Source organism: Phocoena phocoena, chromosome 19 (assembly GCF_963924675.1).
Source record: "Phocoena phocoena chromosome 19, mPhoPho1.1, whole genome shotgun sequence".
In the NCBI taxonomy this organism is placed as follows: domain Eukaryota; kingdom Metazoa; phylum Chordata; class Mammalia; order Artiodactyla; family Phocoenidae; genus Phocoena; species Phocoena phocoena.
The window spans coordinates 42,418,846-42,445,284 of record NC_089237.1 but is presented as its reverse complement, the minus strand read 5'-3'; the positions used below and the strand labels follow the sequence as shown (position 1 = coordinate 42,445,284).

The window sequence follows — 26,439 nt, the reverse complement described above, 5'->3', positions numbered from 1 at the left end:
TACCCCTGCCCTTCTTTTGTTGCTGGGCCTCCCCAATGTAAACATTTCTCTGCAGATCGGTCCCAGAGATAGAACACACTTTTATAATCGCTTAAATCTTCTTAAAGGACAACTTTTCCCCCAATACCCAGCATCCTTCCCTGCTGCTTCAACCAACTCAGGACATCCAGCTCTGTTCCTCCAACCCTTACCTCCATCCCAAAAAGCTTCTCCTCTTTCCTGCCTATGACGGGCACTCAGTGAATGAATGAATGAGTAAATGATCTAACAGTATAAATTCAATTCTAATAAAGGAAATCAAATTAGTGATTTTTAGTCCAGATGATAAAATTACAGAACGCTTTTATTTTCTTTTCCACATTATTCTATTCCGCCCATATTTTCGACAACAAATGCATACCACATATACATTTTTTTTTTTTTTTTTTTTTTTTTTGCGGTACGCGGGCCTCCCACTGTCGTGGCCTCTCCTGTTGCAGAGCACAGGCTCCGGACGCACAGGCTCAGCGGCCATGGCTCACGGGCCCAGCCGCTCCGCGGCATGTGGGCTCTTCCCGGACCGGGGCACGAACCCGTGTCCCCTGTATCGGCAGGCGGACTCTCAACCACTGCGCCACCAGGGAAGCCCCCACATATACTTTTATAATAAAGAGAAAATAAACAAACAGAACTGTACTTTCCTCTCTATCTTAACTGACCCCTGGGTCTAGATTAGAGATACTCAAGTTTGACCGGTGGTAATAAAAGAAGATCAGTGACACGATTTCCATGTATTTTGGAAAACATTTAGGACCTATGGTAGGTCTGGCCTCAACAATTGGCCTCTGGCCACTAAACAGCAGTTCTCTTTTCTGGAATTAAAGATTAGCGCATTAACAAAATTAAAGCATGTCTCAAAATCAGACACCATCTCGTCTGCCATCTCAGCAAACTGCAGATGAATGCATAATACAAAACTACGCAGAGGGCTTACAACACTATTTCACAAAGTTGGCTGTGTTCTTCCTCTTTTCACAGCTGGCCGGCCTGATGCACAGCATGTTTAGCTACAAACAGCTCTGCTGACTCTCCCTGCAACATTTTCATGGCTCGCCAGTAGATCTGTCCGCAGTGCTCAGGTCCACCAAGGGGGTGGTTCAATTCTTCTTTGATGTAATCCATCCAAAGATCTTTAAAGGGAACCCCAAAAATTACTGTAAACATACAATTAGGTAACTGACAAGGCTTTATTACATAAACTTAATTATTTAATATCAATTCAATGCAAGATTTCTAAGAAACTTAATAACTTCTTGCTGTTATTTTCCTAGAACCCTATGGAAAACCTATGGAATACCTCTCTCAGCTTCTTTACACTACGGTATTTCAAAGCCTTTTTTTTCTTTTTAAAGTAGAAATCTTCACTTGGATCGTGACAGTCTAGTGCTCTCACCTTCTGACACAGCCCACATTCTACTATAGAATGTGTATCTCTCAAGAAAACTGCTTTCACTTTAAAAAGAAAGAATCATGACAGTCTATATATTTCATAAACTCAAAAATACTAAATATTGTAGAGGGAGGATTTTGCTGAGTCTGTTTCAAGGTGAAACAGACCTCAATGAGTTCATTAGGACCTTGTCAGTCTGCTTAATAAAACTTGCTTGGGTTAGTAAAAATGCCATATTCGTTCATTTCACCGGAAGGTCTGCTGAAACCTTGAAAAAGCTAATGTATTGTTTTAAATCTGAGTTTAACAACTCTACATGTCAGTTTTTGAGTTCACAAGTAAACAGACTTTACATGACTTAACCTAGACCAAGAAGTATGTTTTACAAGTCCTATAAATTAGATACAATGTGGCAACAGCCCGTGACAATCTTTGTCAATTAGTATCCCACTACCCTCCTGCTGTAATTCCCACCCCATTTTGTTCTGACCTACATTATTAACCTTTTCCTTACAAATATCACATTTTTCAAGGAAACCAAACCAAACGAACCTCCTTCTAGTCCAGAGTTCTTAACAGAAGACCCATGGATACCTGGGCTTGTGAACTTGAAATTATAAGCAAAATTATGTCTGCCAGCATTTATGCACTGAGGGAGGGAGGAGGCAGGGGAAGGATGCCAAGTTTTATCCTCAAAGAGGCCCATGACCCCAAAGCAGTTAAGAACCACTATTCTAACCATCATAGGTTACAGACCACACATGCAAACAGACCCATGTGTCTATAACTGAAGTTTACTTACCAGAATCTACAGATCCAAATTCTCTCAAAGCTCTCTCGTAATATTCTCTTAAGTTCGCCATCTTGCAGGATTCCTAACAAAAATAATCAGACAATCTTGCCTCAAAGGCCTAATTTATAACGTCACAAATTCATTTCACACGTGTTGTTAAGCAGCTATCAACTATTAGGCATCTGAAGGGGAGGAGGGGTAGGTTTGAATGAGCACAGCCTGACTCTGAACTTACCCAGAGAAAAGTCAAAGACACTACATGGCCGAGTGAAGTAAACACCAAACAGTGATAAAAGCACTTTGTTTTGGTGGCAAGGAAAAAGCCTAATTAATTCTCACCTGGGGGAACATGGGCACCTCCACCGGAAAATATATGTGAAAGCCCTGAGGGAGGAGCAGGATTTAAATAAATAAATGGGGAAGGTTCTACTCCCTATGGTAAGGGATTTCTTCCTTTGAATATCTGGGCTCTAGCACATGTTAGCCATACCCACCTTAAAACTTTTTATATCAAGGCAAAATATATATAAATACTACTTATATGAACTTCAGGAAGTTTTCTGAACCTATCAGACAGACCTTAAAGTTTCCTCACCCATGAAATGAGGACAATAATATCTCTTAGGACAACTACAAGGATTCAATTAAAATGCTGATGAATTATGCACCAAGCAGAGTAGACAGTGCTAACTTCACAATCAATACATGTTAATTCTTCACCTCTACTTCCATTTAAACTATTCTCTTTGTTTCATTTTCAAAGCAGATTCTTCAGTTTAAAAATCTTTCTGTGTAGTCAAGTAACTATTTCCTCATTCCAATTTCTCTTCGCTGAGACTGTACTACTTTATAAAACGCCAGTTTAACCTCACATCTTACACATGCATGAAAAACAGAACCACACTTTGTGAAGGGCTCATAGTGTGCATGGAACTGTGCAAAGTCCTTTCCATCCAGTCTCCCATTTGGCCTTGTAACCCTCACACCCCTGGAACAGGTATTCCAACCTCCTTTACAGATAAGGATGTCGAAGCTTAGAATTAAGTGACTTGCCCAAGGCACATAACCATTGTGTTATTAATCCAAAGCCTGGCTATGAATTATTACGCTAGACTAAGTCCTATACTGTAAGACAAGAACAGATCACTGACCCACACAATGGTCAAATCTATGAAAATAAGAGTTCAACCTCATTGTTACTTTTTCAAAATTCAAATAAAAATAATAAACACCAATCCCTGGACTTCCCTGGTGGTCCAGTGGTTAAAACTCCATGCTCCCACTGCAGGGGGCATGGGTTCAATCCCTGGTCGAGGAAGTTCTGCATGCCGTGCAGTGTGGCAAATAAAAAGTAAACAAATAAACACCAATCAAAATACCAAAATAAAAGAGAGAAGGCGAAACTGAACACTTGGAGAAGGTATGGAGGAAACAGGTATACTGATATACATACATGGTGATTATCACTATAAATAAGTATAACTTTTATAGAACTATCTGGCAATATGTAAAGAACCATTTAAAAAGCCAGTATAGGGACTTCCCTGGTGGTCTAGTGTTTAAGAATCTGCCTGCCAGTGCAGGGGACACAGGTTGGAGCCCTGGTCCCAGAAGATCACACATGCCGCGGAGCAGCTAAGCCCGTGTGCCACAACTACTGAGCCTGCGCTCTACAGCCCATGAGCCACAACTACTGAGCTCGCGTGCCACAATTACGGAAGCCCACGCGCCTAGAGACCGTGCTCCGCAACAAGAGAAGCCACCGCAATGAAAAGCCCGTGCACCGCAACGAAGAGTAGCCCCCGCTCGCTGCAACTAGAGAAAGCCCACGCACAGCAATGAAGACCCAACGAAGCCAAAATAAATAATAAATAAATAAATAAACTTATTTTAAAAAAACCAAAAAAGCCAGTATCTCCAGTCCTCAAAAGAGAAGAAAAAAAAAAAACTATACAAGCAAAATGCTTGCAGCGCTGTTTTCAATCTCAAAAATCTAGAAACAACCTAAACGTAATGGAATGGTTAAGAAAACTACAGGTTTAAGAATAATACAACAACCATTAAAAATGATGCCAGGTAAAAACACAAGAATGTGTTTACAAAATGATGTTAAGGAAAAAAAAGTGAGAACCTCCACATGTCACGTTAAGTCAGAAATAAAACATCATAAAACTGTGCATATGTATGTAAATAAGGATTAAAGAAAACAACAAAAATAAAAATAAATATGATCGGTTGTGTTATTGCGAGGGGATTACAGATATATTTGGACTTCCATGTATAATTTTTTTTAACTGACACTTTCCTGTATTTTTTCTCACTCACAAGTTCAGTTAAAGAACACCAGAAACAGTTATGAGTGCCTACTCTCTACCTCACAACGCAAAACAAGAGACAGACGGGGCACTGGAGGCAGAAAAGCAGCACCTCACACAGCCTGGCAGGGAGGACTTCCTGTAAGAGGTGACATCTGAGTTGTCTAGTTTCCAGACATGTACCTTTTCTTCTTTGCTTGATTACCATTCCTAAAGCCACATCTATGAAAAAGGTGTTGGAGGAAGGGACCAGAAATTATACTGTATTATAAGGACAGCTTTTTAAATAACAAAGTGCTACCATAGATTAGTTAGCACTAATCCACATTCCCAGACAAAAAATGCATAGACGGGACACTTACTTGCTCCTTTTCAAACTGGATCATCTTCCTGAAAAAATCAACTGAAAATGGACGGCTTTCCTGTAAACTAAAAAGGAACAGGGGGGGAACCGTTATCTTCCACAGTGAAGAAAGCCTCTTACATCGCATGAATATAAACACCTGCGCCAGTGCCTCCGCCACACGTAGCTGGATAAAGTCCTGGCTGCAGTTCAGCATGGCGACTGGACCTGGCTACCAGTCACTCACCATTTTCAATCTCCAGTGCCTTTACTCTTCACCACCACCAAACACCTACCCAGTTCTCTTCCTGTTCTCTTCTCTCTCACTCTCAGGGTTTTAAGTTCCCTCTCCTTCATCTCAAGGTCTTTTTGAAGGAGACCAAGAACTCCATTTCTAAGAATATATTCTAAGAAAATAATTTCCAATACGGACAAATAATATTTGTGCACAAAGGTTCATCAAAGCAGTTACTGTGGCCAAATAAATCATGGCACGTCCACAGGGTGGTATATCATATAGTTGTTTTTAATAAATGTTATTTATGAAGAATTGTAACTGGTAGGAAAAAGGCCAGTCTAATGTTCATCAATAAAAGTGGTACACCACGTGCGATTATAGCATAATCTCAGACATGTGAAAAACAAATTTTAAAATGATACATTAGGACGGTTTTTCTCTTGATGATAGGATTACAATGAATTATTAGTTACCTCTCTCTCTCTTTTTTTTAAATTTTCCACATTGGGTATGAACTTAACAGCCCTTGGATTTATTCCTCCATCTATTTGTGATTCATATAAGCTGGGTACGAGGGGCTGAGAAGGGGGTTGAGAGACTCATAATAGCTAGGCGTGTCTGTGAGTACCTTTTAAACACAGCTCTGGCCTTTTTGTAGCCACCACTTCGATAAGCCCAATCCAGGTACTTATCCTTCAGAGTGACTGAGTCGCCACCCGTGACAGCTAAGACAGCTTTCTAAAATTTAAAAGAAAAGAGAAACAAGCTACATGAGGAAATGTCTACATATCAAAACAAATTTTTCCAAAACCATCCCAGGCCATGCAATGAATAGGTGCTTTAAGAGGAGCACCTGCTTTAGAAATAACCCTTTGAAAGCTAGCCAACTAGCAGGGCTATCTGCTCATTCCCCACACACAAGACTTACAACAGGGGGCCTGTACCTTAAAGACTGCTTCAGTGTCTTCTTGGCTTTTGGCACCTTCACTCCACTCTGCCCAAGAAATCCACAATGGCAGACAAATCTGCTCACAATTTAAAAAAAAAAAAAGGTTAGAAAATGACATCTTAGCACTATGCTCTGAAAACTCATCACTATAAAGACAGGTTCCTCCTGAGATAAACAATATGTGCAACACAGAGTCATTCCCAGTCTGCCCCACTGTACAGAACTCTCAGTGCTTGGCAGGAATGGTACACCGGAACACAGACAGCCTTCAGACCCAGTTGCCCAAAGCAATACTCTCCTGTTAATTCTACTTCCCCCTGTTGGGGAATACTGCCTAAAGTTATTATCATCAATTACCAGTAAGTTAAGCACTTAACAACCCCAAACTAGTCAGACCCAAGCTACCCAGGTCACGTCTCTGCTGTGTAGGACCACAACACAAGTGCTAACTAATCTAGGCTGAACTATCTAGCCTTTGTTCATGTCCCAGCAGCACATACAAATGAGCTGTAAAATAATTATGATTTTTTCCCCCTATTTTAACTCCTGGAATATCTTTTTCCTACTAGTATAAAAGATTCACTGCAAAGCTTTAAGGTTTAGTCTTTTAAAGTTTAGAAATAATATTCTATTAGTATTTCTCACTTATAAGATATATAAACAGGAATAGAAAAGTTTACATAACTTAGTCGACTTTCAAATAATGAATTAGAAATAGGCTGGTAAATGGAAGTAATTCTTCCACCCATGATCCCTGAACCATCATCACAAATGCACTCTGGGGCCAGCTTTCCTTAGACAAGTCTACTCCAAATGAGCTTTGGCTGCAGTCTTAAAAGGTTTCCCAAACAGAATGAAATACAAAAGACACAACTCACAGACCTGGGGTTTCAGGTGCACAAAGGCTTCTTCAAAAAGCATGGCTACGTCAGGGCTCTTTGAGGCAATCAGGACCTGCAGCTTCACCTGCCACATCGTCACGGAGCCTCTGAACAATTCCATCCCGGCTCCTGCCACCTCCAGAGCTTCTGTAAGGAAGTCATGGTGCAGCAACAACTCGCTCTGGATAAGACAAAGGGTCATTGGAAAAGTATCTACTGAGAGCTACATTATCTATGGAAATGGGGACAAATAAAGACCTCATGCGAGGCAACAGATTCAACAGCCTTTCTTCTAAACCTTTCACCATGGTGCCCAAACAGGCACAAAGTAAAAAATCTGGAATTTCTCCTCCATTCCCTGCTCCTATCCCCAAAGGCTATCAAAAAAACATAAGTGAAAAAAAAAAAATAAGTGAAAAGCAGATGGCCTAAATAATCAGGTTGAAAGTTATATTTTTAATAAAATAGTTCACTATAATAAAACCCACATCCACCACCAGTATTTGTGGGACGGTAAAGAAACAAGTTTATTCATTCAAACAGAGTTGGGCACACTACAAACTGGTACCCATTTTTCTGAAAAGAGTCATGAGACTGTTCGTGTCACAAACTTGGGAATTTTACTTTAACAAATATGACCCAACAAATAAATGAACAGGAGGAAATATCTGTTTAAAAATGCTTCTGTCCACACTACTGTAACAGGGAAAGAAAAACCTAAAACCAATCCAATTCTACAAAATTGTGAAAAAGCAAGTAAATGGCAGTATATAATGCATGCATTCAGCAAGCATGTTAATTGCATGCTATACAGTCTAGACTCAATAATGAGGAGGTCAGGTGCATTCCCTACAGCCCACAGCGCCTCCAATTTAGTAGCAGAGAGTCTGATACGTACCATCACAGAAAAAGAATCATATGCTACAGGAGTACAAAGCACAAGCACCCAACAGAATCTTTGGCAGTGATGAGAAAGGACTCCCAGAAAGGAAGCCCCATCTATGCTGAGACTTAAGGAAGAACAGGCATTAGGTGAAAGCAGAGATCCCCAGGAAAAAGAGAAGACTCTCCCACCAGCATGTGCAAGAAGCTGAAGATGATAGAAAGCTTGGATCCGAAAGGAAATCCAAGTTCAGAACGCCAAAAGAAACTAATAATGGAAAGAGACCAGGACTGCCAAGGCACTCTAAGCCACGCCCAGCTGAATTTACAGGGTGGGACGGACTGTCCTGCCAGCAGCATTCAGTAGCTCCAACAGAGCAGCTGAACTCATCAGGCCTGGGATTTTTCACAGATAGATTCCATAATGGAAGAAGGGTACCCAGTCGTGGTACAATACAATACGCTACTAATATATATCAAGGGCTTCCCTGGTGGCGCAGTGGTTGAGAGTCCGCCTGCCGATGCAGGGGACGCGGGTTCGTACCCCGGTCTGGGAAGATCCCACATGCCGCGGAGCGGCTGTGCCCGTGAGCCATGGCCGCTGAGCCTGCGCGTCCGGAGCCTGTGCTCCGCAACGGGAGAGGCCACAACAATGAGAGGCCCGCGTACCACAAAAAAAATAAAAATAAAAATAATATATATCAATAGTTTATGTCGATCTACGTATAAAGTATAGAAAAAATGTTAATGTAAAAACAGTACAAAACAGCAAGACATGAATTGCAATTACATAAAAATTGTGTAAATTATATAAATCAAAAGAGGTTAAGAGTTATACAAATAAAAGGCATTCGATAAATATAAAAATTTTTGTCCTTTTTTTTCCACTAAGAAAGTATTTAAATACATTAACACATTCACCATCTCATGGAATGCTATCAACAACTTTGTGAGGTGGCAAAAAAAAGGATCACTATCATTATTCTAAAGTCAAGTAAACCAACTCAGAAGGGTTAAGTGGTTTGCCCATTACCTACCTATTAAGTCACAAAACCCAGTCTAGACCTGTGTATTCCCACACTACATTATTCTGGTCTCTATATAATAATCCTTACCCACTTCAGAGTATAAGGATGGGTTAATATGCCTCTTACTAGAATGTCAGCTTCTAAAACACTGAACACATCTAATTTGTCTTTATTGTACCAGCGGTTAATCTGAGCCAAGCGTAGGTTCAGGAAAACATGAATGGATGGACAAACAAAATACACCCAGTTGTGACTCTGTTCTGCGTGTTTTCCACTATATATTACAATATTCCTCCCTCTACTGGTACAGATTTCATTTCTGGCACACACTAAATACTGACAGCCAAATAATAAACACTCTCTACATCTACCATGCCAATCTTCCAAATGTGCTTAGTCATAAAACAATATATATTAAAACACATGACACCAGCCTGAACCAACCAGAAGTAAGTACATGTAATTGACACTGAATGTGTCCAGGTCCTTACCCACTGCTTGTACTGGAATTCTGATAGAAGTTTGAGATCATGTGCCTTCCTGAATGCAACCATGGTTCTTTCCAGCCTCTGAAATCAGAAAAAAATCTCTCAGTTCATCACAAAGCTCCCAGCAGGGGTCTTTGGCCTCTGACAGGAACGAAAGCAGTTTTACACCTTTCTGAGAATTGCAAGAAGGGACAGAGGTGGTTTCACTTATGATTAAATGATCTGGGCAGTGGCACCAAGCACAGCCCAGGAAGAGAGGACCTCCTTACCTGGTGGCCAGAACTAGGGCAAAGCAGACTCAGACCTTCAGAATGACAGGTCATTCACAGGACAAAGAGTGGTTATGCAACAAGTTCTTGGAAGCTGTCTCAGACCCCAAAAACCTGTGCCTATGTCCTTTCAGAAGACACTTTCTAGTCAGCCACTGTAACACATAACAAAGTCAGTACCTTCTCTCTGAGGTGCCGACTGCTTGTCTTCTTAGCAAACCTTTCCATGCAAAAGTTGATGTAACACTTGCACATGGCCTCTGGAAAAATCAGAGGGATTATGTTGATCAGACCAGCAATTCTTTTAGTTTAACAGTCATCGTACATCTTTTCTTTGAAGGGAAAACTCCTCTGAGGAAGAGTTTAAACTGGTTTAGTCTGGTGAAAAATATAAGTTATTCTGATTACAGCCTATCAAACATCTCAAATACTGAGGGCAAACAACTGAGTAGTGACATAAATACAAAAATTAAAAGTCTTATCCACGTCATGCACCCTTTACCTTTATTTTCCAATATTACAAAATTATCAAGTAAATCTATAATAGAAGATAATTAAGTAATGATAATGAAACAACCTTCTGAATGATCACATTCTAAGTATCATTTATTTCCCCAAATAAATGAACAAATGCCACAGCTATCGAGGAAGGTCATAAAAGAGAAAGAACAAGTTGGAAAAGCCAGGCACACTGTAAACTACCACAGAGAGGTTCCAGAAATGGATTCTGGTCATGGGAATGGAGCTTCAGGTTCATATTCAGGAACACCGTTACTCCTCAGCACACAGGGCCTGGTGAAGCTCACCTGTACGCAGAGTCTTCACCGCCTCTTCATACACAGCACAGCACCTCTCCTCCCGGCGGCCCACCTCTGCCACTTTGGTTTGTTTCGTTGTGGGCGGCTCTTCTCCTGGCTGTGACTCGATCTCTAATTCTCGGCGGGCCACATAATCCCAAGTGAGGGGGTCGTCTGTATGCAGAGCCTGAAGGCTGAAAAATACTGCCATCAACCTAGGACATAAGATTAACTCAGAACATCAAACAGAGAGACAGTCCCAATGCTCTGAAAATGTACCCAGGACACCCCTTTAACAATTCCAGCACCAAAAGGGTCATTTCCCAACAGGCTCCCCAGATGTCTCCACCCTCACTATGTAAATGTTGTCAATGGATCAGAGCTGTCACACACTTGTTAGTTTCAGATTGTTTCAGACATCATTCACAAACGTTAACTTGTAGGTTAGCTCTCAAAGTCAAATCAGCAGGTATGTGTGACAAGATACCTGGTTCTCGAGCCCAAGAAAACCTTATCATATCTAGACTCTTGATTTTCTCTAATAGAAGGAGCCTAATCATGTACCAAAACCCTAAAGGTATCCACAGAGCAAACTGATCCAAGTTCTCTCTTATCTCCTACGAAAGTAAGAGTCCTATTAAGGGTGAAGTACCCACAAGGTAGGCTGCAAATAATTCTTCAACTATATAACCAGACATTAAAAGAATAATGTCTGGGGCTTTCCTGGTGGCGCAGTGGTTAAGAATCCGCCTGCCAACGTAGGGGACACGTGTTCAAGCCCTGGTCCGGGAAGATCCCACATGCTGCGGAGCAACTAAGCCCACGCACCACAACTACTGAGCCTGTGCTCTAGAGCCCACAAGCCACAACTACTGAGCCCACGTGCCACAATTACTGAAGCCCGCACGCCTAGAGCCCGTGCTCTGCAACAAGAGAAGCCACTGCAATGAGAAGCCCGTGCACCGCAACGAAGAGTAGCCCCTGCTCGCCACAACTAGAGAAAGCCCGCACGCAGCAACGAAGACTCAATGCAGTCAAAAATAAATAAATTAAATAAATAAATTTAAAAAAAGAATAATGTCTGATTACCTGCAGCACTCAACTATAAACATTCATGAGTACAACTCTCATGTTAAGGACAAAAGACATGCCAGGAAAGCAGGAATATAGGTTTTTATATAAGCTATAGGACATATTTCTTATTGAACAAAGGCAAACTATTTCCCAAGGGAAGCCAGTAAGTGAGTCAAACAACTTCTCCAAAAATACACTTTTTATGTATACATAAAATACTATACAATAGTCCTAAAACAGCTTTCTTCCAAGGATTTTGTATGGTATCTTCTTTCCCCCTTTCTAAATATCCAACTTCAAACCCTTACCACGAGATCAAAACAGACATATTCACTTTTCCACTATTTTACTTACTCATCATAAATTTCTCTTTGCAGATCTTTGGCAAAGTCGAATAGCTGTGCAATTGAAAGCAGTGACACATGAAATTCTGCACCTAAAATTTAAAAAGCGGGGGAGGGGAGTAAGACTCTAAAGGAGCACTTTCTTAAAAGTACTGGAGTTAGTTTTGGTTTTTTTATAAAGTGGGAAGATAAAACAAAAAAATCACCCATGGTCCCACTATACAAGCAAAGTCATTATTAATATTTGAGTATTCATTAAGGACTATATTCTAAGCATCTTTAGGACACAAAAGAATGTACTAAATCATTTATTCTTTTCAACTCCCCACATGATTTAAGTACTCAAAAACTTATTGAAATGTTCAGTTATAATCTAAGGGGAAATAAGCCTTTTCTGAAAGAATCGGGGCACTATTCCCTACAATCAGAGTTTTATACACATTTTAACAGAAATTTTCAAAATAGGCTAAACGTTCCTCATTATAAATTGAATGTTTCACTTTCCCACCATAAATAAATTTTCAAAGGATACCTACTTTTAATTATGTTTACAGAATTTTTGTAGATGATCCTTGCCAACTCGCCCATAAGGATTTCTTCAGCATACTCGAGATTCCCCTAAAGAGTATGATATTAAACAACTGAACGGGTAATGCCAGTAAGTAGAAATAGCCCTAGAATGAAAATTAACAATCCTAGACTACCTGTGCCACGTGACCTCTGGCAAATCACGTCTCTCTCTGGGCCAGTTCCCTCACTTGTAAAATGTACAGCTTGAATAAGATCACCGATGTTCCACTGTATCCTCAGGCTCCCAGAGTTGTAGCAAGATTACACGGCTTAAGGCCTCACTCTCTACCTAGACCAGAATAGGTCAAGTTTTACATGCCACGTTCACCCTTCTGTGTAAGATTTTATTTGGATAAAAAAGTTCAAAGCTGGTAACCACAATAACAGGTGATAGTGAAGTTCTTTTTTCAGCTCTAATATTCTCAAACTTGTTTCTTTAAACTTACTCTGTCACGTAAAAAGTACATAAAAAGAAAAAGAAAGAAGGCTAGGAATCACACATTTCACAACCTTTCTTGAGCTCCTTCGACCTATTAACATATCATTTAATGAGACCATAAAGAACAGTATGTAGCCATTCCATCAGTAATAATTTCAAGGACCACTCCAATTAGTCCAAATGTCTATTTTTAAAGCACAAAATTCTATTTTTATTACTAAGCCCATTTTAATTAAATCAATGCAAGACATTTAAAAGTTTCAAAATATTAAGTTGGAAAGAAAAGTACATTCTAAAGATTTTCTTTTTTATTCCCACTTTGTCTCCAAGACCTGAAACCAAGAGCCACCAGGCAGTCAGTCGCGTGGTGCTGGAACTGCTGTGGCACTGGAATGGAACCCGCCAGCCACGGGCAGACCGGCAAGTCACGAACAGTGCTCCTAAAGATTTTCTGTTACTCCTAAGCAGGTTCAAAACACTATATCTTGTTAACAAGTGACAATACATTAGGATCTTACCACATCCATCTTGGCTTTTTCAAACTCTTGCTTTTCCTTCCTCAGTTTCTCAGCATGCATCAGCTCCATCCTAAAATACTAACAGAGAAGGGAAATAATTAACTGAAAACCTTTGGAGATAATTTTTTAATTAGAAATATATAACGTGCTTCTTTTTACTCATAAATATCAGATCTGGGGAAGTGTGGAGGGAGTGTTATAATCTATCTTGTTATGAAACTAGCTGACGTTGATGAGGCTTTTTTTTTTTTTTTTTGGTCGTGCCACGTGTCTTGCAGGATCTTAGTTCCCCAACCAGGGATCGAACCCGGGTCCCCGCTGTGACCACCAGGGAATTCCCTCTCCCAAATGTTTCTATACAAACATACGGTTAACACATAATACAAAGTTGGATTTGTCCAGAATTTTTAGTATTTTGAATTCTATGTTACAAGACATATTAAAATGACAAGTTTAAAAACGATGTTTGTGCTTCCCTGGTGGCGCAGTGGTTGGGAGTCTGCCTGCCGATGCAGGGGACACGGGTTCGTGCCCCGGTCCGGGAAGACCCCACATGCCGCAGTGAGCCATGGCCGCTGAGCCTGCGCGTCCAGAGCCTGTGCTCCGCAACGGGAGAGGCCATAGCAGTGAGAGGCCCGTGTAGCACAAAAAAAAAAAAAAAAATGTTTATATTCATTAACCCAAAAATTCTGCTTCCAGAAATCGATCATAAGGAAATAATCCTAAATACCTAGAAGTTTCATACACAAGGGTATAAGAGCAAATAACGCAGACAATCTAAGTGTCTAAAAGTAGGGAAAGTAAAATATATTATAAAAGAAGCAGACTGGTGATGCGGCCATAAAACAGTTACAATAATTTAGTAATGGTGCACCACATTTCTAGTGATATTCTACTTTGTTTTTAAAGCTGGCTACAAAATTTTGCATGTAACACAATTACATTATGTAAAAAATGTGCACAGGAAAAAAGCCTATGAAGAAATGTTAATAGTATTTGTCCTCAATCAGTCACACTGTTTCTTTTTCTGTGCTTTTCTGGCTTTTTTCCCCAAGATTTTCTACAAAGTACATATTACTTTTAGAGTGTAAAATAAAAATATATATATTTTTTTTTAACAAATGCAACTATCAGAACAGATAATGTATATCTCAAAATGTGACTTGGAGATACCTGGAGGTTCTCAAAACCCTTTCAGAGGGTCTACAAGGTTAAAACTATTTTCATAATAGTATAACATGTTATTTGCCTTTTTCACTCTTATTCTGTCAAGAGTTTAAGGTTTTTCAGAGGCTGTATGATGGGTGCTATCACCCACAATGAATGCAAAAGTAGAGATGAGAATATAGCTTGTCTTCTATTCAGTCAGATATTCAGGAGATTAGCAAATATGTAAAATAGGCCATTCTTCTCTTTAAACTTTGTTTCAGAAGAGTTTTTTTCATTTAAAAATAAGTAACCTAGGGGCTTCCCTGGTGGCGCAGTGGTTGAGAGTCCGCCTGCCGATGCAGGGGACACGGGTTCGTGCCCTGGTCCGGGAAGATCCCACATGCCGCGGAGCGGCTGGGCCCGTGAGCCATGGCCGCTGGGCCTGCGCGTCCGGAGCCTGTGCTCCGCAACAGGAGAGGCCACAACAGTGAGAGGCCCACGTACCGCCAAAAAAAAAAATAAATAAAAAAAAAAAATAAGTAACCTATAGTGACATGTAATGGGTTTATTATTTTTAAGTGAATATTTTTGACTTCTTGGTTTTAATCTTCAATTAAATATTTAATTTTCAAATAAAAATTAACAGATAACCCACATAACGAAAGAGCCTAGGGGATTTCGGTAATTTAGATTGTAAAGGGGTCCTAAGACCAAAACGTTTGAATACCACTAATATAAATTAATATATACTAACATGGGACTATATTCGTGATGTATTTAGGTAAAAATATAGAACACAAAAATGTGTAGTAGAATCCCACTTTTCAGAATAAAGCCTGTTTTAAATATCTGTAATATGCATAAAAGTATGGGAGGTAAAATTATGAGTACTTTTTCTGTTACTTTTTTCATAAAACTGCTTTCTCTGAACCATTTATAATAAATAAATTCTACTTACTTTTGATAAGAATAAGCAAAAAATCTATTTCCATTTTAGAAAATACAAGTCTAGGCAATTGTGAAAGCCTCCAAAAAACATAAACAATAACACCATACAATAGCACTCTAATAGCAGGGATGACTGATTCTTATAACAGTTTCTCAATAAAAATAATAAAGGCCACAAAGAACTGTCTAACAGAATATGAAGAGAAAGGACACAAGACTATAAAATAAAACATTAAATTACTACAAAACCAAAATACAGGGCTTCCCTGGTGGCGCAGTGATTGAGAGTCCGCCTGCTGATGCAGGGGACGCAGGTTCGTGCCCTGGTCCGGGAAGATCCCACATGCCGTGGAGCGGCTGGGCCCGTGAGCCATGGCCGCTGAGCCTGCGCTTCCGGAGCCTGTGCTCCACAACGGGAGAGGCCACAACAGTGAGAGGTCCGCGTACCACAAAAAAAAAAAAAAAAAAACCAAAATACAGTTGAGACAGCTACAAAACCTATTAGCTTTAAGACCCATCACACATAGGGGTCTTAATGAGGGTCTCCCTCATCACATAGGGCTTAATTTTCCTTTGAAGGTTCAACAGTAGTTTCTCCCTTATTCTGACAAATACCTCAGAAAAGGGTGCAGTTTCAATAATAGGTCATTTCTAGCATTTGTCGGGGTTTTTTAAAATTAAGTCTGGCTATCATTCATTGTTCTAGTGCACCCCTCTAAGAGGGAATAAGTCCACCAGGAGGGGAAGGAAATATCTATCTCAAGAAAACTAGATGACGAGAATAAAAACAAAGTGGGAAAAACAGCAAGGGAAGCCAAAAGAAGCAGGAAGGAGATGGGAGGGGAGAGCAGGAGAAGGGGAGGGGAATAAATGAATGAATGAATGAATACATACATAGAAAGATATAAAGATGGCTGAACCCTGACCCTCAAGTAAAGAAAGGTAGGGTCCAGTTCCCTATCCCTCCCCACGGTAATGGACAGGTAGGAGTTCCAATCTCTCACTGAAAACCTGGAAGATGAGCAAAGTCAACACCTACTACTGGCCAAGAAATACCCTTCTGACCCCCTTTCCCCAGCAGCTCCCCTACTTATTCCTAGTCTCCATAAATCGAAGCCTTTTTAACTTAATAAAGTATATACGTCTCCAGAGGACCAAACTAAGACATGACTCTCACCTTATGTTCACACACACTCACCTCTTGATAAAGTTTCGGGCACTCTGGATGAAAGCGCAGAGCCCGAAGAAATAGTTGTCTTGCACTTTCTGAAGACAAGCGATCTTCCATTTCCCACTTGGCCGCCATAATCCACAAGGCTGTAAGTGAAAAACATCAGACTTCATTTCAATAAAGTAATCAAGTCAGGTATGAAAAGACCAATGCTCCAATTTTGATACCCAAAGATCTTTTCTTTAAAATCTTATCAAAAGAGAAAGAGGATGGAGATAAGGAATTTCTAATGGTTATCTGTAAAGTATTGTTGCTTTATCTAAAATTTAGAGTGTTCTAAACCAAATCTGTAAATGTTAACATCTGTGGGTACTTATGTGCCCGTTACTCTATTCCATCAGATCTAAGGTCAACATCATCATTAACTCACATACAAATTTTTAATGTCTCAAAATGCTGGACAAAATTGTGCATCTTAGAGTCAGTGAAATAAATTATTTTGCTCTTTTCTCTGTATTTAAAGTAGCTGATAGTTTTTTTCAAATGACTCAATTTTTAAAGTAAATTTTTTATTGTACCGACTGGGAATAAAGTCTTCAAACAAACAAACAAAAAACCTTTGTCCTTCTACATAAGAAATTAACCTTGAGGTAACATTCTAGCTATCTCCCTAGAAACTTCATAAAGGTCAGCGATTACCAGACACAGAGAATGGACCTGAGGACACAGGGAGAGAGAAGGGTAAGCTGGGACGAAGTGAGAGAGTGGCACGGACACATATACACTACCAAATGTAAAATAAACAGCTAGTGGGAAGCAGCCGCAGAGCACAGGGAGATCAGCTCGGTGTTTTGTGTCCACCTAGAGGGGTGGGATAGGGAGGGCGGGAGGGAGACGCAAGAGGGAGCGGATATGGGGATGTAGGTATATGCATAGCTGATTCACTTTATTATACAGCAGAAACTAACACACCATTATAAAGCAATTATACTCCAATAAAGATGTTAAAAAAAAAAAAAAAAAGATCAGCTATTACCAGGCAAGATTGCTTTCGGTAAAAATAACCCACGGTTTGTAACTGTGTCTGGACAAGGAGGGCTGTGAATGGTAGACAGCCACTGCTCTGGGCTTTCTTGGGCATGTGACTCCTGAAACTGAGCACAGTTCACAGATATAATACCTGGAAGCTGCGCCCATCCAGGGGTCCTCTACGCCAGTGTGGCTCCTCTGCCCACTCCCGTGCTCTCATGCCCTCCCACCAAAGACAAGCCTCTGAACGGCTGACAGTACTAACGCTGTCTTGTTGTATCCTTCGGAAACAACCGGTGCCAAATGTAGCCGATTTTGAGTCTCATGCGCTGTAAACCTAATACTCCAGAACAGACACTGAAGCACTTTCACTATAAAATATCGTACTGCTTACAGTGTTCACAAGAGAAGTCCTTCTCTTACAAAACTTGAGTACCTACTCTGCGCTAATCGCTCTTGTAAAATCTGTATTAATATTTTCCCCTTTATGTTTCTGAAATCCTCAGACTTGACTGCCTCCAAACAGAATTCCCCTCAAAGGACTGAAGAGTTTCTTTCACCATCAGCTAAAAAGAAACTCAGTCCTTCTTGCTCACAGATACAATACCTGGCACAGTAACTAGTTCACAGTAGCAGGGATGAACTAAGAGGCAGCTATTCAGGAATAAAAACTGCTGAGGCCAAGTTCATATGCTCAAGTTCTCAAAATAATTCTCTCAGGTTTAATCAAGCAAAATCAATTCCAAAATGGCTTGAGTCTACAAATAAGGTAGGAAAAGAACTGACAAGGATTTCACCATACCTGGCTTGTTCGAATGAATGGCCAACATGGCAGAGAATACCTTGCTAAGTTGAACTTTGGTAGCCTGTAAAAGAAGAAAAATTCTACTTCCTGCACAGCAAAGTCATTGCTATTAAACTCTAAGTGATCTGTACTGTACCCTCACCAGCTATGAACTCCAATGAGGCGACACCTGCTATTGCTAAGGACATATAAACAAATACAGATTCACTCAGGGTTCTCTTCTACCTAAACCGCTTAACATAAACATTTTAAATATCTAAAAAATGTTTTCAACTTTACTGAACATATATGCATAAAGACCCTTTTCTTTTCAGCTGATATGGAAGCTATTTATATAGTCATTCAAATATGCAACAGCCTTCTTGGGTTCTTTTCCCATTTGTTAACCTTACACACCTTTGGAGAAAACATGGAGTTCAGCAGAGTCAAGGATGAGGTTTAAAATGCAGACTAACCAAAAGCAGGAAAGAGGGACCAAGACAGGGTTGCCCAATACTCACCCACTTCTTACAAAAGACTACATAAGACAGCCAAAGTTGAACATCATCCTGCAAGAAAAGCAATGGAGTAAGTTGCCTGAGTTTGAATTTTATATACAATACACCTTTGCATTAATTTTGTTTGCAACAGAGGCAGATTTCAGAAAATCCAATGTGCCACATCCCTCAGCCTATTAGGCTGTTCCTTACCCGCCTTAGATCTCTTAACCATGACAACTTGTTCTGTCCCCCAACTCCCACCTACTATGATCTAAGACAAAATTTGTCATCTATCCAATTTGTTCAATGCACTTCTGAAATGGTCTCAGTCAGAGGCAGCAAACTAAAATTTGTCATTCCCAAGAATCCAAAGTACTTCCCGTATAATATATCTCGGTCCCAGAACCAAACTTGAAGAAAACCAAGTTACTGAGGTGCTGCACCTACTCTAACCTTATCTTCCACGTCCAAGTACCCCAGCTCGGGGTACTTTATTTAGAGACATATCCAAATCCCAGACAATTTTCTGATCCTTACATATGAATCAAATCCACTGTTTTCAGCATCATTCTCACAGACTAACTCTAAGGTAATGCGATCAATTTTCTTAATGGTTTGTTTCATAAGTGGTTTCAAGTCATGATATTATCATTAGAATAAGTATTGCGATACCCAAGATAAGAATCCACAACCATACATTTGAATATCCATATTCATAATACGTATAATACACATCTTCACATCCCTTACAGCTAAGGGCACTCTGAACACATACTTTCCACTTGGCTGACGCACGTCGGAAGACACCTTGTACCCGGTGTACGATAGAATTTTCAATCTCATCCTTCTTAAATGAATACCCAATACGCTAAAAAGGGACATTAAAAAAAAAAAGCCTCAGTTTAATCCCATTTATCCAAAGCAGCATTCCCAGTTGATCTTTAAACAGTACTGGTAGAGAAAGCAAATAATTACAGGTATCCTTATGAGCACATCACCACACAATTATCAATGCCAACTACTTCCCAAACCCAAGTTCCAGCTTTGCAGTCACACTATTTAATTCTATATATTTTTCCAACTTCCAGAAAATCATCTACTTACAACTCGTCTTCGCTGGATCAGTTCCAAAAGATTGATTTCATACTATGAAAGAAAAACATACAAAAAAAGAGAAAACAAGAAAAAGTATGACTTTTTATACAGAGGAGGTGCATTTAGTCAAAATCATAAAGTAAATAAAAATCAAGAACACAAAACAGAAAATAATTTGCTATCAAGAAACCTAATTTACAGTAAATGTCTAGCATTCACTAAAAATTCACCTTACATCTGCAAAACTCAAAAATACATACATTAGCATGCATCTAAACATCTTAGATACAAAGAAAGCATGTTACTAAAACTCTAAGACTTCTAAGATTTACAATATCAATCTAACTTCCTCGTCTACAACAGTGTGTTCAGACTTTTAGGAAACTAACCATTCAAAAATTTTAGCTGACGCACAAGCAAATAAAGCAGATAAACAGGGTTGTACTAGCTGAAACAGGGAACCTAATTGGCTCTCCCTACCCTTGCCTCCAAAGGACCACTGAGAACCTCTAAGACTCTCCAAAAACCACTACTATATAATTCCTCTCTAAGCTGGAAGACTACTAGAGACAGAAGGCACAGAACCTTACAAGATCGCCTGCTTCATTTTAAAACTGTCTTATGAAATATTTGAAGCATACAGAACACCCACGCAGCTACCACACAGCTATGTCAAAGCCTACATTTTACTATATTTGATTCAAAACGTTTTTAGAAATAAAACATTTCAAATAAAGGCAAAGCCCCCCATGTCTGATTCCACCCTTCTCCCTCTCCAGAGGAAATGATGATCTTGACTCAGGTGTTTATCGTTCACAAGCATGACTTCAAACTTCATTATAATGTTGTCTTGAATGCTTTTAAACTTTATACAACTGGTATCATACTGAATGAACCCATCACTCCATATTTTTTTTTTTTTTTTTTTTTTTTTTGCTGTACGCGGGCCTCTCACTGCTGTGGCCTCTCCCGTTGCAGAGCACAGGCTCCAGACACGCAGGCCCAGCAGCCATGGCCCACGGGCCCAGCCGCTCCGCGGCATGTGGGATCCTCCCAGACCGGGGCAGGAACCCGTGTCCCCTGCATTGGCAGGCGGACTCCGAACCACTGCGCCACCAGGGAAGCCCCCCACTCCATATTTTTACTGAACATTTTGACTTTAGATATATCCCTGCTGTCATGTAGAATTCAAGTCCATTCATTTTAACTGCTGTATAGCATTTCATTATATGAACGTGCAATTTACCTATCCTTCCTCCTGGGATGCGTATTTGTTTCCAATTTTTCTATTACAAAAAGCTGCAATGAATATTCTTGTACACATCTTCTTGTGGATATATCCAGGAACTTTACCACTAACATGTAAGCTCATCAAGAACATGATTTCTGTCTGCTTAATTTATTGCTGTACCCCATCAGTGTCATGTACATAACAGGTACTCAATATACACTGTATGACTGAATGAATGGAATTGCTGGGTCACACAGTACATGCATCTTCAACTTCATGGGATATTGCCAAATTGCTCTTGAAAGTGGTGGGACAAATTATATGCTGATACTGTCAGTCTTTAAAACGTTTATTAATATGATGGGTATAAAGTACTACTGCACCCTGGTTTTAATCAATACTTACCTGATTACTAATGAGGCTAACATCTTTTCAAAAGTTTACCAATGACTGATGTTTCCCCTTTGTGAACTGCATGTACCTATTTCTCCATGTACCTGTTTTCATTTCCCCTTTGTGAACTGCATGTACCTATTTCTCCATGTACCTGTTTTCATTTTCTTTCCACTTGTTTGTCGTTTCTTCTTGATTTGTAGTTTTTTACATATTCTAGATTCTGACTATATATGTTGCAAATATTTTCTCTCATTCTGTGGCTTATCTTTTTACATTATTTACGATGTCTATTTTGCACAGAAATTTTTACCTTTAACATAGTCAAATCAATCTTCTCTTTCATGGTTTGTGCTTTCACAGTCTTCTTTACTTTAAGAAACTTTTCCCTACCAGAATGTAAACTGGTACAGCCACTATGGAAAACAGTATAGAGTTTCCTTAAAAAACTAAAAACATAGAGTTGCCATATGATCCAGCAATCCCACTCCTGGGCATACATCCAGAAAACTATAATTCGAAAAGATACATGCACCCCAGTGTTCCTAGCAGCACTATTTACTATTTACCAAGACATGGAAGCAACCTAAATGTCCATCAACAGATGAATGGATAAAGAAGATATGCTATATATATACGTAATGGAATACTACTCAGCCATAAAAAAGAATAAAATAATGCCATTTGCAGCAACATGGATGGACCCAGAGATTATCACAGTAAGGGAAGTAAGTCAGAAAGAGAAAGACAAATACCATATGATATCACTTATATGTGGAATCTAAAATATGACACAAATGAACTTACTAACGAATCAGAAACAGACCCACAGACATAGAAAACAAACTCAGGTTACCAAAAGGGAAACAGGATGGGGGAGGGATAAGTTAGGAGTTTGGGATTAGCAGATACAAACTACTATATATAAAATAGATAAACAACAAGATCCTACTGTATAGCACAGGGAACTACATTCAGTATCCTGAAATAACCCATAATAGAAAAGAATATGAAAAATATGTATACATATAGATAGCTGAATCACTTTGCTGTCCACCAGAAACTAACACAACATTGTAATTCAACTATACTTCAATTTAGAAAAAAAAAAACCTTTCCCTACCTGAAGTCATTCATATTTTTTTGTAGAAGATTTAGTTTTCCCACCACATTTATCTATTCAATTCCATATGAATTTATTTTTGCATGAGGAAGGGATCTAATTTTATGTTTTCAATGTGGATAATCAGAATCTCAATATAAAATGCCACTTATGTCTCATAGCAAGTATATATGGTTGTGTGCAGGCAGAGGGGGTATACATGTAAGAGAGGTGTGTATGTGAGTTTTTAGATCAACTTATTTCAATTTGTGCTCTAAAACTAAACAAATCAACCTAATCCACACATAGCTCTTCAAATATATGAAGAGTGAAATTATTTGCCACTTCTTAAGTCTCCCTAAGGTTAAACATCTCCATTTCCTTCAATGATTCCTCCCAGAACAAGGTTTACGTCCTGGCTGCCTTCTAACCAAAGTCTTCTTAAAATGTCAAAGTCCTTCTTAAAATGTCATCCTGAGCTGACAATGCTCCAGACATAGTCTGACAAATGCAAAATATTTTTTCAAACCAACGTCTTCTGAGTGCCTACTATTTGCAACCTCCTCTGCTCAGCTAACTTACCCAACACTCTACTTCTGTTCATGTAATCACTTAGATTATATGTTTTGACATGACATACTTCTTGATCTATTTTGATATAGCAATCTACTGAGCTTTAGGACCTCCTTCAAATACAAGATTCTTAGCCAGGTCTCATATATTGTTCATTCAGTAGGTTTTTTTAAAAGCTAAACTTAGAACCTTTTATAATGTTTATATTAGTGTTAAAGTGTAAGATTTATTTGTTTTGGTTTTTAATTTTATTTATTTATTGGCTGCGTTGGGTCTTCGTTGCTGCACGCGGGCTTTCTCTAGTTGTGGAGAGCGAGGGTTACTCTACATTGCGGTGTGTGGGCTTCTAATTGCAGTGGCTTCTCTTGTTGTGGAGCACAGGCTCTAGGCGCGCGGGCTTCGGTAGTTGTGGCACACGGGGTCTAGAGAGCAGGCTCAGTAGTTGTGGAGCACGGGCTTAGTCGCTCCACGGCATGTGGGAACTTCCCGGAGCAGGGCTCGAACCCGTGTCCCCTGCATTGGCAGGCAGACTCTTAACCACTGCGCCACCAGGGAAGTCCCAAAGTAGAGGATTTATAACATCTTATTATTGGATTCTTTCTGAATCCTGATTTTATCATCCAACACATTACTCTCTCCCACTGAAAACTGATCTAGCATGTGTGTGTGTGTGTGTGTGTATATATATATATTTTTTTTTTTGGGGGGGGGTGCTGCGTTGGGTCTTCATTGCTTGTGCATGGGCATTCTCTAGTTGCGGCATGCAAGCTCTAGAGTGCAGGCTCAGTAGTTGTGGCGCACGGGCTTAGCTGCCCCACGGCATGTGGGATCTTCCCAGACCAGGGATCGAACCTGTGTCCCCTGCATTGGTAGGCGGATTCTTAACCAGTGGACCACCAGGGAAGTCCCAAGCATATATATTTTATCTTCAATCAAATCTTCCATTCATTTACAGGACTGAAGAATCTTGCAGTGTACCTCACCTCTCTCTAAATCGACAGACCTCAGGCACATAAGCATTGTGCAACTTCCTAACCATGTGCTATCATCAAACTCACTTTCCTTTATTTTTCCCCACAAGACATAATTGATCAAACCTCTTGCTGAAATCCTGATACACTGGGTCTTTGGCAGACTCTGATCTACTAACCCTATAGAAGAAAAAAATGTTCAGTTTGCCAAGGACCAAAGCCTTAGTGGAGCAACACTATTACCAAATTACCTCTATTCCTGTTCAAAAATTACCTGTCTAATCATCAGTTCCAGAATTTTGTAGAAAACTGACATCAAGCTCACTATTCTATAACTGATTTTAAATTTGTGAGGGGATTAAAAAGTAATAAAATTATTCACTTACTTGAACATAATTGATAAAGTCTTCCTTAAAAAGAGTTCTTCGCTGTATTCTGTATTCTAGATCTGAAGCCTTTTTAATGATAGCCCTAAGGAGAAAGCCATTTAAAATGTAACACTTGAAACAAGAAGTTAAATAAATAACTTTGGAATTTTTAAAGTTTATTTTTAATATATTTGAAACATCTATTTGCCAAAATATATAATTCCCAAATAATTATCCTTCATAAGCAAGTACATATTTTTTTTTATAAATTTATTTATTTTTATTTTTGGCTGCATTGGGTCTTCGTTGCTGCCTGTGAGCTTTCTCTAGTTGTGGTGAGTGGGGTCTACTCTTCCCTGCTGTGCAGGGGCTTCTCATTGCAGTGGCTTCTCTTGTTGTGGAGCATGGGCTCTAGGCACGCAGGCTTCAGTAGTTGTGGCTCACAGACTCTAGAGCGCAGGCTCAGTAGTTGTGGAGCACGGGCTTAGCTGCTCCACGGCACGTGGGAACTTCCGGGACCAGGGCTCGAACCCGTATCCCCTACATTGGCAGGCAGATTCTTAACCACTGCACCACCAGGGAAGTCCCCATATTCTCTTACATAATTACCTCTGTGCTCTTTTTTATCATTATTATAAAGTATAGTTGATTTACAATATACTAGTTTCAGGACTTCTGTGTTCTTAAGGGCATGAAGATGTACCTTAAAACTTTCATGAAAATCACGTCAATCGATTGCCAGGACCACTGACATTCCCACCAGCAAAGTAAATAATGTTAAGTAGTACTTTACGTTATTTATATGTGGTATTAGTAGAGATTTCTTTTCCTCCAAATTCAAGTCATTTGGGTTTTAATAATAATCAAATTTCTTTCCTAAATTCCTCTTATTTCTGAATTTTCAACAGGTAGATTTAAAAAACAAAAAACCCGAGATTGTCTCTACCTATATCACTACTGCAAAGGGCTTATGGGAGAAGACTCACTGTATTTAGCTAAGGGGTGAACTGAATACAGAGTCCACTCTTAGCAAAGAGTCCACAATACGTTGCATTTCATAAACAAATGTTTACTTTAAGGTTCCCATAGCCACAGTACTACGTTCGCAGTCATTGTAAAATGAAGAAATAGTCACAGTAAACTATTAAAAACTATTATACAAATTAATGAGTAACAACTATATACTAGTTGTTGGCGAAGCCCTGGGGTAAAATATAAAATCGAATTAAATGATCCCCATCTTCAAGTCTTGTTAGAATTATCTACTCCTCCTGGGCTCCCACGGCTCTCTGTTCACATCTCTAGGGCAGTACTCTACTACAATCAACTTACAGTACGCTGCACTGCGATCAAAATGTTTCACTTGTCTGTCTCCCCCACCATACTGTGTCAGGGCACCTAGCTCTTGACGGGCGGGTATCCTGGTTTTATCCCCTTTATAGCCTCAAAACCTCCTCCATGAAGCGCTGTCTGTATGTTTGAGGGGTAAATGGACGGATCACCTTGTAATGAATGAGAAATTAATTCTGGGCATCATCAGAATCTGGAAATGGGCTTCTACCACATTAGAAAATATAAACACAACCCAAGTGCCCCCTATCCCTGCCCCCCGCCACACACACGCCCCTGCCTCCCCTCTCTACCCGCCCCAGCCCTTCCTCTTCCTCCGCTCTCACTTAATCTCCGCACGACTGAACAGTCCAATGCGCTCCAGCTGTTGCAATTCGGGGAGTCGATCCTCTATGCGTTCCTGAATTATCTCCGCCAT

At 39.8% G+C, this 26,439-nt stretch overlaps 1 protein-coding gene and 1 non-coding gene across 2 annotated transcripts; both read right to left on the bottom strand.

The window, feature by feature from the left end:
* Positions 1–1,011: 1,011 nt before the first annotated feature.
* On the bottom strand, positions 1,012–26,439 carry UTP6 (UTP6 small subunit processome component). Its single transcript, XM_065897168.1, has 19 exons — positions 26,348–26,439; positions 24,690–24,774; positions 20,043–20,084; positions 19,714–19,806; positions 18,960–19,007; positions 18,457–18,520; positions 16,653–16,771; positions 13,358–13,435; positions 12,367–12,448; positions 11,841–11,922; positions 10,422–10,606; positions 9,796–9,875; positions 9,350–9,427; positions 6,950–7,129; positions 6,063–6,143; positions 5,747–5,856; positions 4,900–4,966; positions 2,232–2,304; positions 1,012–1,169 (listed from the first exon to the last, which is right to left on the bottom strand). Exons 1-19 carry the CDS (start codon positions 26,437–26,439, stop codon positions 1,012–1,014), a joined length of 1,797 nt encoding a protein of 598 aa, XP_065753240.1.
* LOC136139588 (small nucleolar RNA SNORA54) lies at positions 13,157–13,279 on the bottom strand. Its single transcript, XR_010657108.1, has one exon. It is a non-coding gene; the product is annotated as a small nucleolar RNA SNORA54 (small nucleolar RNA).

Bases quoted from the DNA above. Each gene is read 5' to 3' on its own strand.
- UTP6 (XM_065897168.1), bottom strand. From the start codon at position 26,439: ATGGCGGAGATAATTCAGGAACGCATAGAGGATCGACTCCCCGAATTG. The intron at 12,449-13,357 runs GTAAGATCCTAA...CATACTCTTTAG, and splicing joins AAAAAGCCAAGATGGATGTG to GGGAATCTCGAGTATGCTGA. The intron at 10,607-11,840 runs GTAAGTAAAATA...AGTATTTTTCAG, and splicing joins CAAAGAGAAATTTATGATGA to CCTTCAGGCTCTGCATACAG.